The sequence below is a fragment of the Pelodiscus sinensis genome, chromosome 24, assembly GCF_052426305.1.
Source record: "Pelodiscus sinensis isolate ZL-2025 chromosome 24, ASM5242630v1, whole genome shotgun sequence".
In the NCBI taxonomy this organism is placed as follows: domain Eukaryota; kingdom Metazoa; phylum Chordata; order Testudines; family Trionychidae; genus Pelodiscus; species Pelodiscus sinensis.
In genome coordinates, this window is record NC_143075.1 from 7480098 (window position 1) to 7498779 (window position 18682).

General features: G+C 45.5%; 1 protein-coding gene across 7 annotated transcripts in view; it reads right to left on the bottom strand.

Moving 5' to 3' along the window:
• The window catches only part of PRKCZ (protein kinase C zeta), a 219227-nt gene that overhangs the window by 171103 nt on the left and 29442 nt on the right, over positions 1 to 18682 (bottom strand). For all 7 annotated transcript variants that reach the window (XR_012897330.2, XM_075906563.2, XM_075906559.2 and 4 more), the window contains exons 4-5: positions 15195 to 15284; positions 8080 to 8130 (exon numbers count right to left, since the gene is read on the bottom strand). Coding sequence is in view for 6 of the 7 variants with exons in the window: in XM_075906563.2 (XP_075762678.2) it covers positions 8080 to 8130; positions 15195 to 15284 (141 nt within the window). In the remaining variant the exon portion in view is untranslated. The remainder of the gene's footprint in view (positions 1 to 8079; positions 8131 to 15194; positions 15285 to 18682) is intronic.

An 18682-nucleotide genomic window follows, 5' to 3' on the forward strand; every position in this document is an offset into this window, starting at 1 on the left:
TGCACACTAAGGTTGCCAAATGGTTTAAAAACACCCCCACAATATGGGAAGTTTATTGTCCAAGGATTCAGACAGGGCAGAAAGAAGCAAGGGAGGATCACTCAGAGGCAGGGCGCACACCTGCAGGGCCAGGCTCAGTTCCCCGTTATAAGAGACACACTCGGGCTTAGGGAGCAACATCAGACGGTCCCTCCCCATGGGCTGTGTGGCGCCTGGGCAGTGGGATCCTGAGGATGCTCTCACCAATGGGAGGAGTGAGGTGACCTCACATCCCTTGAGATCATACAATGGAACTCTGGAGAGTGTTTTGGGGGTTCACTCATAGAAAGTCCTGGTCCCTCACCCACCATTTTCCATGTCCTTGGGGTCAGAGGGCTGGAGGCAGGAGAATGGAGCGGGGGGTGAGTGCCCAAGAGAAATCTAAAGCAGGACTAAGTCACCAGCACCCTGGGTTCAGCATCACCCCGGGCCTGCCCTCGGGCTCTGCTTCTCCCTGCAGCGGGACATGGAGGGGGACTAGCTCTGGGAAGCAGCTGGTCAGAGCCCCGCTGAGCCCTGCACAGAGCGAGGCAGATGCGCCTGCTCCTGCCTGGCCTCACCAGCTACCGAGCCTCTTCTGCCTGCAACATTTGTGTCTAAGTCCACACCGGCTTCCTCTTGCTGTGTCTTTGGCGCAGTAACACACAGCGCTGTCCTCCACTCTCAGGCTGTCCATGCGCAGGTAGAAATTGGCGCTGTCTTTGGAGGCTGTGAATCAGCTCTTGATGGTGGGAGAATAATACTCACTCTGCCCTTGTTTACTTAATTAGAAAATACCATTTATATATCCGGTATTTTCTCATTTTGTTTCCTGGACAGAGAGTTCAAGTATCGGACTGTCTGGTTCAAAACCGGACACTTGGCAACCCTACTGCACACTGAGTGGATGTTTTCAGAGAACTATCCACAATGGCTCCAAGATCTTTCTCTTGAGTAGCTGTAGCCAAATTAGTCCCCATCATACTGTATATATAGTTGGGATTATTTTTTCCAATGTGCATTACTTTACATTTATCAACATGAAATTTCATTTGCCATTTTGTGCCCAATCACTTAGCTTGGTGAGATCTTTTTGAAGCTCTTCGCAGTACATCCCATTTTTCCCATGAATTCCAGAAGGACTGGAATCTAAACATCCCATTCAATAACATGAACACAAAAACTCAAAAATTATTTTTGTGCAATCTCCTTTAAACATACTATCTTTAGAGGTAATTGGAGAGGCCAAAAAAAATCAAATGATAATAAACACAGAATATCAAATCCGCTTCAAATCATCATAGAATACTATAAATAGGTACTTCATGACCTAATATCAATGACACAAAGCAAAGTACTAAAACTGGGTTGGATGTGGAAATTCCCTACAGTAATCTCTTCATCCTATTCTTCGGAGTCACAATGATCTAGGAATTAAGATTGTATCTTGAAAATAATTTTTAAGAAGTCAGGGGAAAAAATGGTAGTAGGCAATTCTATGAAAAGTAACTATGTAAAAATGGAATTGTGATTATTCATATTTATTGCATTTCACTGACTAGGTCAAATTTGTTCTACTTAAAATTGTGTTCCCCCGCCCCATCATCTGCCAGGCTTGAAAACTTATATAGCAACTGGAAAGAGCAATTCTCAGCTCAGGTAGACATACACTCTAGATCAGGGATTGGCAACGTCTGACACGCATACCATAAGCAGCATGCAAGATGATTTTCAGTGGCACATGGGAGCAGGGAAGTAAAGAAAGCCCTGAGCCTCCCTATGCGATCGGGTAAAAAACCGGAGCCACAAACGGCTCCGCACATGGGTATGTGCTCCCCCTTCCCCGGCTGGAGGAAAAAAATCAGTGCACTGGTGAGCTGCCTGCAGGCTTTTCCTGCTGCTCCATTGTCCATAATCCGACCAGAGGAGCAGAGGGAAGCCATGGCTGGGACAGAAAGCCTGACAGGAGTGCAGGGGGCAAAAACAGACCCAGCCGCCATCTTGCCTGTGAAGGACCTGCTGTTGCCATGGCCGTGTCCCCACTGCTCCATGCACTGCTCTACTCCCACTGTGCGCCTCCCCCATGCCATGCACTCACATCTGCCAGAGAGCCCCGTAGGGCTGCTAGAGTCCATCATCCAGGTGCCAGCAGGCTGGATCCTGGACAGCCTGACCAGAACTGCTGGCCAGACTCACTGCGCTCCTGGTAAGACATGGCCTCCATTTCACACACTACCCACAGGCTGCTAACTTATTCCGTGCGTGGAGCAGTGTCTGGTTGCCACATGGGAGTGACTGTTACAATAAACCAACCCTGTTATACAGACACTGGGGGAGGGGGAGTAAGTAAGTGTCACCCAGACCCTGCATCCCCCCACCCTCTCCCCTCTAGCCAGGCACCCACCCACATCCTGCTTCTGCCTCCTCCCCGCAGGCCAGACAGACATCCTACCCTCAGCCTGCTCCTGCATCCCACCTCCCATCCAGATCCTGCACCCAAGTGCGGGGAAGCACATGTGCTCCTTCCCTCCTCACATGAAGAGCCAGAGAAGAGCCCAGGGCAGGAGAGCAAGTGGAGTACATGATGGAGAGAGCGCCTCCCGGGAGGGCGGCACGGCCCAGGTCAGGAGGGTTAAATCTTGGCACGCCACTTTGTAAAGGTTGCCAAACTCTGCTCTAGATCATGTGCTAAAAATAACAGCATGGCCACAACAGGTCAAGTTGCACATCAGGCAAAGCAACTGAGTACAATCCCCCTTACTTTCTGCATAGATATTTGGGCAACTAGCCAAAAACTCATACCACTGTAGCCACACTTACTTTCAGAGTGCTAGCTTGCATGAAGCTAGCATGTGTATGTCTATTCAAGCTGGGAATCCCACCTTGAAAGCCGCTGTGCAAACATTCTATTAGTCTAGGATCTGAAAAAAATTAAGCTGGCCTCTTTCAAGGTCACACAACAATAAACATTATATAATAACAATTCAATTAAACTAATAATGTGCCAACAAGAACAGCATCCAGCTCTCTCCCTCTTGCATCTGAACTGGTTCTGCAATGCTAACAGCAGACAAAGTAATGTGACTGAAGAGACACAAGGAACAGACTTGTGGAACCTCCATGCCAGGGGATATTGTGAGGGCCAAGACTATAACAGGGGGTTCAAAAAAGAACTAGATAAATTCACAGCGTATAGGTCTATCAATGGCTATTAGCAGGATGGACAGGGATGGTGTCTGCCAGAAGCTGGGAATGATCACTTGATGACTATCTGTTCTGTTCGTTCTCTTGGGCACTGTTGGAAGACAGGATACTGTTCTAGATGGACTTGACAGACCAAGCATGGCCGCTCTTACTGAGAAAAAAATGTTTTTTTTTTTAACATAGTTGCATGCAGTGTTGTTGTAAACACTGAGGATATTATAAAAAATGCTATTCTTCAGAGCTCTGTATGATTCAAAAACAGGTCTCATCAATAGAACTTGGTCCAATAAAATATATCACCTTACCCATCTTCTCATTCTAATTTTATACAGCAATTTTTCAGATCAGAATCACACTTTAGGTAACTGTCTCTTCCCCCAGGTTAATTAAGAGAATAGTTTACCTGGTGTTATCTTCAGGGACCAACAATCTCATTTAGGATTAGTACTAATCTGGATGGACTCAACTTGGAATTTCTTTTTAACTGTGCTCAAAATCAGGTATTTCACAAATAACCTTGAAACTGAATTTGGTAATCTTCTGGAACTATCAAAACCCTCAAATAAGCTTAGTAGGTTCCAGTTATCTGACTGTTCTAATGGAACCATCACTTGTTGGTACTTGATTTTCAGGGCACTTGATGGTACACAAATCAGTGGGCTATGACAAAGGAATAAACTTTAGCAATAACTAGGAGGCTGCGCCCTCTGCTCACTACGCCCACCAACATTCTCCATCCTCGCTCTGGCCACTACACCTTCCACCAGCCTGCTCCTGCACTCTTCCCCCTTGGCTCCACACCCGACCACCAGCCTGCTCCTGCACCATCAATCCCACCCCGGCCAGAAACCAGAGTATGGCAGGGGTGGGGAACCTAAGGCTGGGGGGGGGGGGGGCCGGCTGTAGCCCCAGGCTTGCCTGGATCCAGCCCCTGAGGCTCAGGGCTCCCCTCCCCAGCACTGGGGAGCTGTCACTCGTGGGGCCGGAGCACACAAATTCCACTAGCCTGGGCCCTCCTAGGCTCCAGTGTGTGAGAGGAATGTGGAGAGTGTCTTTCTCCTTCTCAGTCAGGGGCCACGTATGTAAGGCCTTTTGTTTTTTGCTTCTCAATGGAGTGTGACCCCTATGGGTCAGTGGTCCCCAACCTCAAAAAGTTCCCCAGCCCGCTCCTGCACTAGACACCCTACCCTCAGCCTGCTTCTTCATCTTCCTTCCTAGCCAGACACCCTCACCCACTCCTGCACCACACCTCCCACCCAGATCCTGTACACCCATCCCTATCCAACGCACTGGCAGAGATGGGGCGGAGTGGCACGTGGGAGAGGTGGAAGGAGAAGACCATATGGCTCCCGCCTCCCCAGAGGATGGGGAGGCAGAAGGGAGGAGGCTGCACAGCTTCCACCTCCTAGGAGCCCCCGCATGCGGCTCTCACCCGTGTGTAGCTGTGGCAGTGGCTTTCCCAGGGTACATGGGGCGGCCAGGGGGTTGGGCTCGTATGTTGGAGGGGACCCTGACCCAGTAGCAGCTACTTTCCAGTGGTACAGCCCCCTGGGGTATGAAGCGGGAGCCAGAGCAGCCCATGCCTGGAGGGCAGAGATGCAAATGCGTGTGCATGCGTGCGTGAGAGAGAGAGAGAAAGATGATATTTTAAATTAATCCACACCTTTGAGTATTGGTTTTTGAGGGGGATCTAAGGCCAAGGAGTGATGAGACTTGCTTATGGTCACTGAACCCTCTGGTAGCACAGCTGGAATCATTCCTAAATCCCATCCCTTACTCCATGCTGTCCGTAATTTTCCTTTACTGTGGCTCTGAGTGGGTATTTTGTAAAATATTAAAAAATGATGCATTAAAAAATGCTTATATCACTTGAAGAGCATGTGTCAGGGGAAAGATTTGCCTATTTTGTGGTCTGTTTCAAAACCTATAGAAGCTAATCAAAGTCTTTGCACTGATTTCAGTGGACTTTAGACCTAGCCACAATTAGCTTCGTAACTCAATTATATTCCAGTATATATATATATATATATATATATATATATATATATATATATATATATATTTCTTACTATACTGTCTATCGGACTATTGGTGGTATTAGTGTTTAATTTTATGCTCAAACAGTGTTGACAATCAGTATCCTCTACCCATGCTAAACTTGTACTGAACATTATCTGGTTTAAAAAAAAAGTGAGTCTCTGCATAATTCTGTAATTTCCGCTGGCTCTTCATTACACTTGTTTTATTACAATACATCAATAAAACAGATGTTCATTAGTTCACGAATCACATTTTTCCAATTTTGATCCTACTCAAGACTGAAAACGTTCTTAGTTGGTGATGAAAGACCCCTGACTAAATAGTCTAGACCAGTGGTCCCCAACCTTTTGGGGCTGCCGGGCACACGGGGGCGGGGCCACACATGCGCCGTGCCCGGGGGCAGCACCATGCATGCGCTGCGCGCCCGGAGCACATGAATTGCTCGGGCCGGCCCTGGTCACTAGGCGGGTGCATATAAATGCCCCAGCGGGTGCCATGGCGCCCATGGGCACTGCGTTGGGGACCACTGGTCTAGACAGGTCTGACTTTGCTTGTTTTACCAATAATTTAGTAGTAAAAAACCAAAAAATAAAAATCAACCATTGGCAGTTCATTCAGAAAGGACTACTTTAACAGGGATTGGCAATGGCTGACAGCAATACTTACCCTCATTTCTGGTGCCAAATTCTGCAGTGGTTGGTAAGGGTAGAGTGCCAGAGCTATTCAACAGCTAATCAAAAATATCCATCACTGGCCTTCTGAATGCAGTCTCAGAAGCCAACGATTGCATGTACGTGGATACTAATCTGACACCATAAGTGATCACTACTAAAATAGGTTTGAGAGAAAGTAGCAAAGTAATGCACAAAGCTTTTATGGTCATTGCCTATGCTGCAGCTGTACCTGAACTATAGATAACATTCTGCTTCCAGCTGTGTATGTAAACCTGATACCCTCTGATGAGGGCAAGGTTCAATTTAGACACAAACAGCTAAACACAGACGTCAGAATAAATAGTACGGAAATTATACAACTTGGACTAAGAATATATCCTGGGCTACAAGCACATTATCTAGAGTGGTCAGATAATGATGTTTTCACGTAAGAAAAGGCCTAGTCACATCACCAATTATTTTCAACAACTTGGAAATCTAAAATAGGCATTTTAACTTCATATCAATGTCTCTCTGTAATTTCAACATACTGTTCAATATGAGCACACATCCAGCACTTTAAGTTTAACCTCGAAGGGAAAATGTATCAAAGCCAGGCCTCATTTTCTTGCACTTCCAGCAAAGTGAGTTACATGTTACAGTGCAAGAAGTCAACTGACTATTTCATCAGTGAAACTGGAGAGAAACCACACAAGAGTTCAATCTCTATAGACATACATATCGTGAAGAACACCACATCAGGTCTCATGCAAAGGATTCCCCTTCATTCCAAAAAGGGACTCTGAAGACTGCTAAGAATCTGGAGAGGTTTTGTGTTTCGTTTTTTTACATTTACAGTTATTTAGGTTTTCCAAATCCTAAAGAAAGTATCTAAATTTTTTTTAAAACTCACTACCAGAAATATAAAACACACACATCTGATTTATTACAATTACATTTGAAGGAGAGATTCTTCCATTTGTAACGTAACCAACATTTTTTATTCTGCCAGAGCCATACGGTTGTAATGCAGATATCTGGATTTTATTGGCACTATCTGATTTTTGTAAGCCCATCTTTGATCTACTGCAGCTCACGATTTAACTAAGAAATCTAAATCAAATGCTGCCATTTTGTTATCTAGTCTCTCTTATGCCATATTTTATAGTCCACTGGAATGTAAGACTAGATCAAGATGTTTCTCACGAAACAAGTCCATTTTAAAATCCTATATTTGAGAGAAAAGAACTGTCCACGTTATCTTACTTTGTCAGTTGCATATAATTACATTCATGCACTGTACTCCCATGCTTTTTTGCATGAATCAGAATATTGCTTTATGCTACAGGACTGTGAAGCACATAAGTCAAAATAGCATAATTTTACTTTCCCAAAAGTTTTCATTACTAGACTTATTCTTTCAATTTGCCTTTACAAACCAAACGTTTAGGAATATTCTTCTCTAATATATTAGTTATCTACAGTGGTGACCATTAGAATCAACATTTGCCAATATTTAATTCACATTGCTACCTGAGATACAGCATTATACCCCTATACTTAAAGAAAATAACTGCAGCTCCTCAGATAAAGATTTGAAAGATTACAAATATCGTGTAAAAAATTTAACTGAAGATAACACTGCATGCTACCCTCCATTCACACAGTCTAGCATTTTTTAGTATTTATTAGCAGCACAGAGGCATTTATAAAATACTCCTGAAATATAATCTAATCAGAATCAATCTATGTTATCAAAGTTACAGACCTTGCCCTTACAGATGAAATGAAAACTCTGACCTACCAGTCAGGTTTAATTGCCTTTAGATTTTAAGACAATGCAAAAATTGACTGCAATCAGGAGTGCCCACTTTACTAGTATGTCAGTCTATTTGATTGTTAAACCAATTTGTTTAAAACTCAAATACAATCTTGTTAGTTACTGGAAACCAGAATTAACTAGTAACATTAAAATGCTACCAGATGCTTGCTCTGTCTTTTTTTAAATATTCTAAACAGCATTTATATGGGGGAAAAAGCATACATGAAACTGATTATACGTTACAAATGACTTCAAGTCAACAAACACCTCTTACACACATAAATTACCATTTTTTAAATACAAATATGAACATCAAAGCCAAAAAGACATTAATATACTCACTGTCTTCTCCTGGACATGGCATGCCTGGTTTCTCTGGAGTGCTGGGGAAAACTAAAACAAAAACAACAAAAATCACATGCTTATGACACAAGTAATACATTATTTTATCTAAAAAAAAAAGAAAAACCTTCAAGAAACTTGTTAATTCTGGTCTAAGAAACTAGTTAGACTAGCTGCTTATTATTCCATGATCAAAACACCACAATACACTCTATATGTGGCCTGATCTAAAGCCCACTGAAGTCAGTGAAAAATCTTAATACAGCACCTTTTAATTAAAGCATAGCAAAGCAATATATAAACATGAACTCAGCAATTTAACACCCTTATGAGATGAAATAGCATAATCACAGTTTTCCAGTTTGAACAGAGACATAGCAAGCTTAAGTTATGTGTCCCAGATTGAACAGGAAGCATGCAGGAGAGCTAAAAAAGAAGCCAGATTTGGGCTGTCATCATTCCTCAAAGATCCTTTTAATGAAAATGAAGACCACGGAGTACATACTTAGGCTATGTCTACACTGCAGCGCTTTTCTGGGATACCAGAAGTATCCCGGAAAAGCTCTGCTGCATCCAAGGAACAAGTCTGCTTTTCTGAAAAAAATTCCGGAAAAGCGGACGTGTTTTTCCAGCATCCCTGTAAACCTTGTTTTACAAGGAAGAAGGGACATTCCAAGAAAGGGTTTTTCCCCCTGACATTTGGCCCCATGCAAACGGGCCAAATATCGGAAAAGTCTCTTTCAGAAGAACAGCGGAAAAAGATACACAAATTGCACACAATATACTTGCCAGCAAGTTAAGGGAATGTGGATTGGATAAATGGACAGTAAGATGGATAGAAAGCTGGCTAGAAGGCCGGGCCCAGCAGGTAGTGATCAATGGCTCAATGTCAGGATGGTGGTCGGTTTCTTGCGGAGTGCCCCAAGGTTCGGTTCTAGGACCAGTTTTCTTCAATATCTTTATCAGGGCTCGACAAATTATGGAAAGCCCTACTCACCAGACAAAAAAGGGACTCGCCACCCTCCCCCAAAAAAAGTTTTTTTTAAACTAGCATAAATTCCTAATAAGAATAAGAACAGTAATTACTAATAATTTCTTAATAAATATCGCCCAAGTTAATAATAAATATCTTATTAACCTCTACCTTTTCCTTCTGCTGCCATGTCTCCTCCCCTTGCTCCATCAGCTCCCCTGGTGCCTGCTGCTCCCCTAACCTCTCACCCTCCTCTGCTATCCTGACTCCTGCCCTTCTCACTGCCCTCAGCCTTCCTGAAACCTGACCAGCCCTTCTCTCCCCCTTGTGCCCACTCCTCCAATAGCCCCACTCTGCTCATGTGAGCTACCCCTCCTTATCCCTGCTCCTAACACCTCCCTGCCTTTCTCCTCTGGTGCTGGTCCCTCCCCTGCAGGTGTCTGCTCTTCTGCTTCACCCCCAGAATCCCCTGGCACCTGCACCATCCTGGTGCCTCCTCCTTCCCTCACTGCCCCTGCCTCCTTTGCTTTTTCCCTGAACCCACCCCCTCACCATCCTCTGCCCCCGTTCCCATCATGCCCCTGTGCCCTTACACAACTTGCTCCATCCCCGCCTCCCTCATGCCCACCCCTTCTTTCAAGCCTTCTCCCAGCATCTCCACCTCCCCCCTCTAGCCCCCAGTGCCCTTACCCTCTCCTCTCCCAGCATCACCCTGTTCCCCCCTCCCACTGACACCTCCCCTCCTGCCCTTTTCCTCATTGTCTGCACTTGGCCCCCTGACATTTCTCTCTCCTGCACCCCTGTCCTTTGGTGCCTTCCCCTTTCTTCTTCTTCTGACTTCCTCCCCTCCCCTCCGCACAAGCCCCTTCCCCATATTTTCCCCCTCCCCTCCCCTTCCCCCAGCCCAGGCCATCCCCTTCCCCTCCCCCAGGGCCAGCTCTAGGTTTTTTGCTGCCCCAAGCAAAACATTTTTTGGCCACTCCACAAAAGACAAAATGTAAAAGACATTTTGTCGTCTTTTACAGGTTTGCATTTTGCAATGTTTTTTTTTTTCTTCTTCATTTGCGTCCCGGCATTTTAGCCCCATAAATAGCATATTCATTCATTTTTTTCCATAAAGGCAAAGGATCTTCAAGTGAACTCCTCCTTTCACTGCTGCTGGGTCACAGCAGCCTTTTCCCTGCCCAGCCCCTCCCTATGGACAAAGCACCCCTCACTCCCGACCCACAGGAGGAGCAGGGTGCAGGGACAGCGCAGAGTCAGAGGGGTGCAGGGAACAGCAGGGGTGTACGAGGGTGGCGTAGGGAATGGGAGGCACAGAGGGACGCAGGGATCGGGGGGAGCAGGGTGCGGAGTGCAGTGGAGGCACAGGGAATGGGACGTGGGGAACGGGAGAGGCAAAGGGATCGCCCTCTAGGGGCAGTGCAAGGAACGGACAGCACAGAGCTGGGGAGGCAGGGATCGGGGGGGGGGGGGGGGGCAGGGTGCAAAGGCGGTGCAGAGCCAGACAGTCGCAGGGAACAGGGAGAGCAGAGGGTCTGGGGTGCAGGGGAGCAAGGGCGGTGTGTGGAACGTGCGGTGCAGAGATAAAAGGGCGCTGGGTGGGTGCAGCAAGCCGGGCGGTCGACAAGGAGCGGTCTCTCGCCAGTGAGGGGGCTGGTGCCGTGGCAGGACTGGAGCCGGCGGGGCGGGGCGGGGCGGGGCCTGGCAGCACAGCAACCAGCTCCCAGGGGCACGCAGCCAGAGCCGAGCTGCCGCAGCCCTTTAAAATTGGCAGGTCCATGTCCTGCCAGCGTCCCGCCCTCTGGCTCACGCCCTGCCTCCTCATGCCAGAGCTAACACAGGCACCCCAGTGGCAAGAATTGCGGCACTTTCCCCTCCTCAGCGGCGCTCTGCTCCTCTGCCGGCCGGCGGATGGGATGGGGCCGCACCATCCGTAGTACGGGCTTCAGCCAGCCCATCACAACAGGCCACTAGACCAGTCTACCCCTGCATTCACCAGCTGGTAAAAATCTACTCACCCTGGGCAAGCGGGCGAGTGTATTTGTCGAGACCTGATCTTTATTAATGACCTGGTTGAGGGGATGGATTGCACCCTCAGCAAGTTTGCAGATGACACTAAGCTAGGGGGAGAGGTAGATACGCTTGAGGGCAGAGATATGGTCCAGAGTGACTTGGACAAATTGGAGGATTAGGGCACAAGAAATCTGATGAGGTTCAACAAGGACAAGTGTAGAGTCCTGCCCTTGGGACGGAAGAATCCCAGGCACGGTTACAGGCTGGGGACCAACCACCTAAGTAGTAGTTCTGCAGAAAAAGACCTGGGGGTTACAGTGGATGAGAAGCTGGATATGAGTCAACAGTGTGCCCTTGGAGCCAAGAAGGCTAACAGCATATTACGTTGCATTAAGAGGAGCATTGCTAGCAGATCCAGAGATACCATTATTCCCCTTTATTCAGCTCTGGTGAGGCCACATCTGGAGTATTGTGTCCAGTTCTGGACCCCCCCCCCACTACAAAAAGGATGTGGATGCATTGGAGAGGGTCCAGTGGAGGGCAACCAAAATGATTAGGGGGATAGAGCATATGACCTATGAGGAGAGGCTGAGGGAGTTGGGGCTGTTTAGTGCGCAGAAGTGAAGAGTGAGGAGGGATTTGATAGCAGCCTTCAACTTCCTGAAGGGAGGTTCCAAAGAGGCTGGAGAGAGGCTGTTCTCAATAGTGACAGACGGCAGAACAAGGAGCAATGGTCTCAAGTTGTGGTGGGAGAGGTCCAGGTTGGATATTAGGAAAAACTGTTTCACTAGGAGGGTAGTGAAGCACTGGAATGGGTTACCTAGGGAAGTAATGGAGTCTCCCTCCCTAGAGGTGTTTAAGTCTCTGCTTGACAAAACCCTGGGCAGGATGATTTAGTTGGGATTGGTCCTGCCTAGAGCAGGGGGCTGGACTTGATGACCTGCTGAGGTTTTTTCTAACTCTATGGGTCTAGGATTCTATGCAGTTTGCAATTTGCATATTTTTCAGACTTTTCTTTGTAGTGTAGACATAGCCTTAGAAAGCCCAAGAGAAAAAACAGAGCTAACCTGAAGTTTCTTGGGAAAAAAAATGAACATAGAAAAATGTATCATTTGCATTGAGAACATAATAAAAATAATTTAACAATTTGTTTCATTGTTAATTTACTTAGTATGTAATCTTGATTGAAAAATTCAAGTGGTCAAAAGCTTCTATAATTAGTTCTTAAAATGAAAGCGAAAGCATTGTATTCTTTAAAGACACAAATTGAAATAGTATCAGAGGGGTAGCCGTGTTAGTCTGACTCTGCAAAAGCGGCGAGGAGTCCTGTGGCACCTTATAGAGTAACTGAAGTGCTGGAGCATAAGCTTTCGTGGGCGAAGTGGGTCTTTGCCCACGAAAGCTTATGCTCCAACACTTCAGTTAGTCTATAAGGTGCCACAGGACTCCTCGCCGCTTTTGCAAATTGAAATAGAGATCTAATAGCAAATGGTAATGTTGCCAGGTAATGGATCTATAATGATGATTTTCATACTTAAGGTCAGGACCCAGTACTGATTCTGGAATATCAGGCACTGGGTCTCATTGCTGCAGGGTGATCAGGTGACCAGTAGGGGGTGATAAGGCAGGCTGCCTGCCTGTCCTGTAACTGCAGACTGCACAACAGGCCTGGCTCATAGGTGGGGTGGAGGGGAGAAGTGCATAGGGCTCTGCACACTGCCCCTGCCCCAAGCACTAGCTTCACACTCCCACTATCTGCTGCAAACTGCTTGTAGGGTGCAGCATGGTCTACAGTACCAGGAGAGGTAAGAAGCCTATCTTAGCACCCCTGTTGCACCGCTAACCTGAAGCTGCTAAAGGTAAAGCTCCTCCTTTCCCAACACTGCCTCCTGCCCAAAGCTGGAGCCCTCTCCTTCACCCCAAAGCTCTCATCTTTAGCTCCACCTGAGATCCTACAGTAGTCAAATGATGTTAGGTCACAGGCATCAGCAATTTTCTTCCACTGGGTCATGAGAACAAAAGTTTGAAAGCCATTGGTCTACAACAGGGGTCAGCAACCAGCAGCATACAAGCCAGTTTTCTGAGACATATGGAGCAAGAGCACAGCCCCGCCCCTTCCACTTCCCTCTCCCCCCCCACAGCAGGGAACTGGTGCTGCAGCTGGAGCCTCACTATGCAAGCTGCAGACTAGAGCACCAGCTCTAGCTTCCTAATAGGTGAGGGGGCAGGAGAGGCATATAGAATGCAGTTGGGCATGCAGCTCCTGGGAGCTAAGGGATTATCACACCAGTGTTCCCTGTAAAGTGCGGGGCAGCACAGCTTCACAGGTGATTAATCAGCCCTGCCCAGTCTGTCAGCTCCCTGGGTGGAACTCTGAGCCTGACTGGGCAGGGCTGATTAATCACCTAGGAAGCTGTGCTGCCATGCTACTCCCTGCAAGGTGTGCACCGAGGCAGGGAGCCCCTTCTGCAGCACCCCGCTGTGCCCAGAGTTGCAGGCTGCAGATGAGGAGCAAGCCCTGGGCAAAGGGCTGGGCCAGGCAGGGAACTGACTGTCACTGCCCCCAACCGCTCCTCACCCCAGCACTGATCCCAGGGAGCTGCAGGTCCCAGCACTGGTAGCCCTTTCCTGCACAGAGCCCCTCATTTTTGTCCTCACACCAGAGGCTGAAGGGGTCCCCAAAATCCACTAACCCTAGAACCACAGAAAAGTAAGTCTAGCTTATGAAAAGCCCTGAACCTCAGTCCTCCCTGTCCCTTCCCCTCACTCCATGGGGCTGGAGCATCAGAAGAGTGAGGTGCCTCAGTTGGGGGCCATGTTGGTGAGGGTTGGGGTTTTTTGGAGTAGTTTTTTTTGCTTCTCACACTTGCGTGGTGCCCGGCTGATTCTTCTGTGGGTCAGTGGCCCCAACTCAGAAAAGGTTCCCCACCTCTGCCATAAACAACACTGAAACCTTTTGTATGACAAATTAATATTTTACTTTATTTAAAATGAAGTTTGATAAAGCTAACATGAGAAAGTTAACATTGTCTGTTTAATAATTTAAATTAAACCATTCTCTCTAGCTGCAGCACTAGCAAAATGGCTCGGGAGTAATTATGTAATTAATGGTGAGTTTCCATTAGCAACTGATGATCTGTGGAAAGGTTTGCATTGAATCAGGTGGTCCACAGGGTGCATGGTAGACAGTGCCACGCCCCCCCTCCCCTCCCCCGCCGCCCTGGGGAGAGTGGCACAGCCCAGGGCAGAAGGGTTAAATCTTGGCACACCACTTTAGAAAGGTTGCCAACTCCCCGTCTACAATATACTGCTCTGTTATCTTTAATGTGAATGAACTCAAGTATCATACTACTCAAGCAGACCCTACCCCCAAACCTGCAATCAGATCAACACAGGAAGACTCATGCACCTGTACTGAGTCCCTCTTGCTTTGATGGGATTCTGTAGGGGATAGGAAAACATTTGTGCAGATCTGATTACTCATCTGGAGGGCTAAGAAGCAAATGCAAAAATAAATCAGTTAAATCCCTTAAAGTTCAAAAACCTATAAGTTATTCCATCTCATACCTGTTTTTCCTCAAATGAATGGCTAAAAGTTTTCCAATCCAAATTTTTAAAATAGTAATAAAATGATTGGTTAGGAATTTTTTATTTCAGTGACAGCCATTCAATTTTAACAATTTCTTAACTGCTGAGGTGGTTAAAAAGTTCTCAGTTTATCACATTTACTGAATTTTAAAAGAAGCAGACCACAGCATATTTAATTATTAAGCAGCCATCACCTTAATTGTTCTTGTATATTTTCCCTCCATCAGTAGTTAATTCATCATTATCGGTTTAGCACAATTCCAAAAGAATGTATTTTCATATGAGAGCTGGAATCACATTTGTAGCTACATTAATTAAATTACAAACTTACTAACAATACCAGCCAAGATGACTCAGAACATAAAATGAGGGCAAGAGTGACTTGGAAGACATCATTCCAAAAAACATTTAATTTAGTGCACATGAATGCTCCATATCGTGTTGAAGCTCAGAGTATTTCTATTGCACAGGACTTCTGAACTGCTTTATTTCTCACAAGAAATTTAGCTTAGATATTCTAAAACTGTAGAGTACTTGCCATGAATAATGAGCCCTTCATCTCTATGTTGACAATACAAACGGAAGGCTTCTTCCAGTTCCATCTGAGATGAGATAGTACACGGGTCACCTAGTAAAAGCAACAAAGAAATATGCAGCCAGATTTATGACTATGATATATTAAGTTTAGGATTTAAACTAATTAGTGAGAAAAACAAAAATAAGCAGCATTTATGAAACAATTCTTAGGCTGGTGCATGGCAGAAAAATAATTTAAGTAAATGTACTAATGTGTATCCCTATCATGGGGCTGGAAATGGGATCCAGAGATTGGGTTCATTATATTATACAAAAGTTTATTACACGAATCGTGTTGTAGCAAGGATGTACTGCAAGTAAATATTGTGTATGCTCAACTCATAAAAATCATTAATTACTGTATGGCGGAGTTCATTTTCTAAAATCAGGGTTAGAGATGGGAAATAGGAAAAACAAAAAAATGTTAAGACAGTGATTGTTTAGCTTCTATGAAGGACTTTTTCCTGTGCATGAAGTTTAAGGGAGAAGCTGTGTGATGGATAAGGGACTCACTGTGAGTCTGGGAATGCTGACAGACCAAAATCAAGAGTCAGTTTTAAGAAAGGTTACCAGATCAGCCAGGCAGGACAGAGTTAGATTATGAAGAGCTTTAAAATGGACAGTCAAGAAGCTATTTAAAGTTCTGACCTTCTCAACCAGACTGATTAGGAAAGAATTAAATATTAATGTCAACGATGGGTTGAGGGAAAACATCCGACAAAATTATAGGAATTATAAAGCCTGCAAGAATGGGTACAAATACTAGACCCAGCTAACACTTGCACAGATATCTATGAAGTAGATACCTCTAAACTGAGAATTTGTAAGTTTTCAAGGATGTGTTACGCTATATATCAGTATCCCAAAAATTTTAGCCATGAAAGTCCCTATATTCAGAAGCAAAATGCAGGACAATGTAGCACTATAATAGTGCTACATTGTCCTGCATTTTGCTTCAGCTACCCCAGACTAACACAGCTACATTTCTATCTTATATTCAGATTAAGGAATAGAGAAGTAACACAGAGTCAGGGAGGAAATATGCCTCAAGTCGGGCTAAGTGAGTGAACAACAATTGGATGAAAAATACTGCTTTATTAAAAAGTAAATCATACAAAAAATCCAATTAAAAACAGCATAGGATGTAAATAATACTCATACAGTAACTGATCTTCACAACCACCCTACAAAATATTTTCCGTATTAAGATGACCTCCCCCCAAAGTTTTAAGATCTTCTGAAGTTTACTTTAACAGCACAGCAATCCGTGGTACTTGAACTCTAAGAACCAAATATTAGCCAAAATTCTGATACAGGATTTCAGAGAACCACAGGCATTCTCCATCTCACTTGTATTCTTATAGATCATGTAGTTCATCTCACTGCAAAACTAGGATTATTCCTTACTGCACATTTTCTACTATTTTGTCTAATTTAAGTCCCAATCATCGAGGCTAGAGTCAATGGATGCACTTTTGCCCACAGCTAGTAGTTTAATTGATACACTGACATGTACGAACACCGTATAAAGAGATAGAAATCCACTGTTTGAAGTGCTCCTGACAGCCATACATGACTGACCTAAGAGCCTGTAGAGAGTCTGTCGTTTATACCAAAACACAAAGAAATTTTTAAAGATTAAATTGTGCAACAAGACCTTTCCAGGATGAACATGAAAACATTTATAGGTAGACTAAAGCAGAACTGTAATACCAGATTAGGTGACTATGACTCTCTCCATTAACATGAAGTATTGCAGTAAACACAGGAACCTGCCACACAAAGTAAAATGGGGTGGATTCTATTTCAGGTGAGCCATCCATGCAGCTCATATGTGCAGGACTTTAAGGGTAAATATATATTCAATTTGAAGTTTGGGGATATCAAATATCAGAACCCCCCCCCCCCCCCCCAACGCCTCAACAAAATCTCTTTGGCTCTTAGATATGTTTTCATAGAATCATACAAATGTAGGACTGGGATGGACCTCAAGAAATCCATCCAGCCCTGGGGCAGAACCAAATGAACCTACACCATATAATCTGTTCTCATAAACCTCCAATGACTCTCCTTTGATGCACATTAAGCCTATTATTTTTTGATGTACCTTTGGCGGACATGAGAACTGATCACCGTCCTCTTTATAACAACCATTAAACTTAAAGACTTATCAAGTCCCCTTCAGCCTTCTTTTCTCAAGACTAAACATGCCCAGTTACTTTAACTTTTCTGAATAAGTCCAGTTTTCTAAATCATTTTGTATTTTCTTGAAACTTTTCAATTTTGCCAAAACTGTCCTTAAAGTGTAGTGCCAAGAACTGTACACAGTACTCCAAATAAGGCCTCACCAATACTGAGTGAAGTGGAACAATCACCCCTCATCTCTTACATTTCTGTTAAACACCCCAGAATGATATTAGCCTTTTTTGCAACAGCATCATATTGCAGACTCATTCAATTTGGGATTCACTATCACCCCAGATCCTTGTCAGCAGTACTACCAACTAGTCCGGTGGATCACCAACCAGTAGTTCGGGATCTACCAGTAAATCTTGGAGCCTCTGACCGGTGAGTGGTTTGGCCTAGGGATATTAAAGACTAGTCAACTAGTCGATTCCCCCCATTGCTGCCTCTGTGATAGAGGATCAGCTGAGCAGTTCTGCTGCTTTGAAACCCCAAGGCAGCATTTCAAAGGGGCAGCTGCTGCACAGCTGATCCACAGCTCAACTGTGCAGTGGCACTGCCCCTTTAAAACAACCGAAGGGTTGTGGAGCCCAGGATCAGCTGGGGACTCCTCAGCTAACTCTGGGTTCCGTGCAGCATTTCCCCAGAACCCAGACTCCCCAGCTGACTCTGGGTTCTTGTGAAATGCCACACAGAGCCCAGGATCAGCTGGGGAGTCCCCAGCTGACCCCGGGCTCCCCCTTTGAAACACGTGGAGGCGGCGTTTCAAAGGAGCAGCCACTACACAGCTGATCTCCAGCTCAGGTGTGGCGTAGCGCTCCACGTGGCATTTCCCCAGAACCCGGATTCAGCTGGGGAGTCCACCCACTGACTCTGGGCTCCATGTCTTTGAAATGCACAAGAGCCCACACTGGGGACTCTTGTACATTTTAAAGCAGGCACCTGTGTGCAGCCCAGAGTCAGGAAGACTTCCTGCTGGCCCCAGGCTGTAAGCGGAGTTCCACATTCCTCCTTTGAAATGTACAAGAGCCCTACTGGGGGCTCTTGTACATTTCAAAGGAGGAATGCAGAAGTGCCTATCGACTACTCGAGTAGTCAATGGAAATTCCATCAACTAGTCAATTAACTACATTTTAACATCCCTAGTTTGGCCAGGAAACTATCAAGTAATGGCACTTCATTTGCCCCTCTACCCACTGTCATGTTGCTCCTGCCCTCTGCCTTGGAGCTACTCCCCTGGGAGCCTCCTGCTTGCTGTGCAGGATG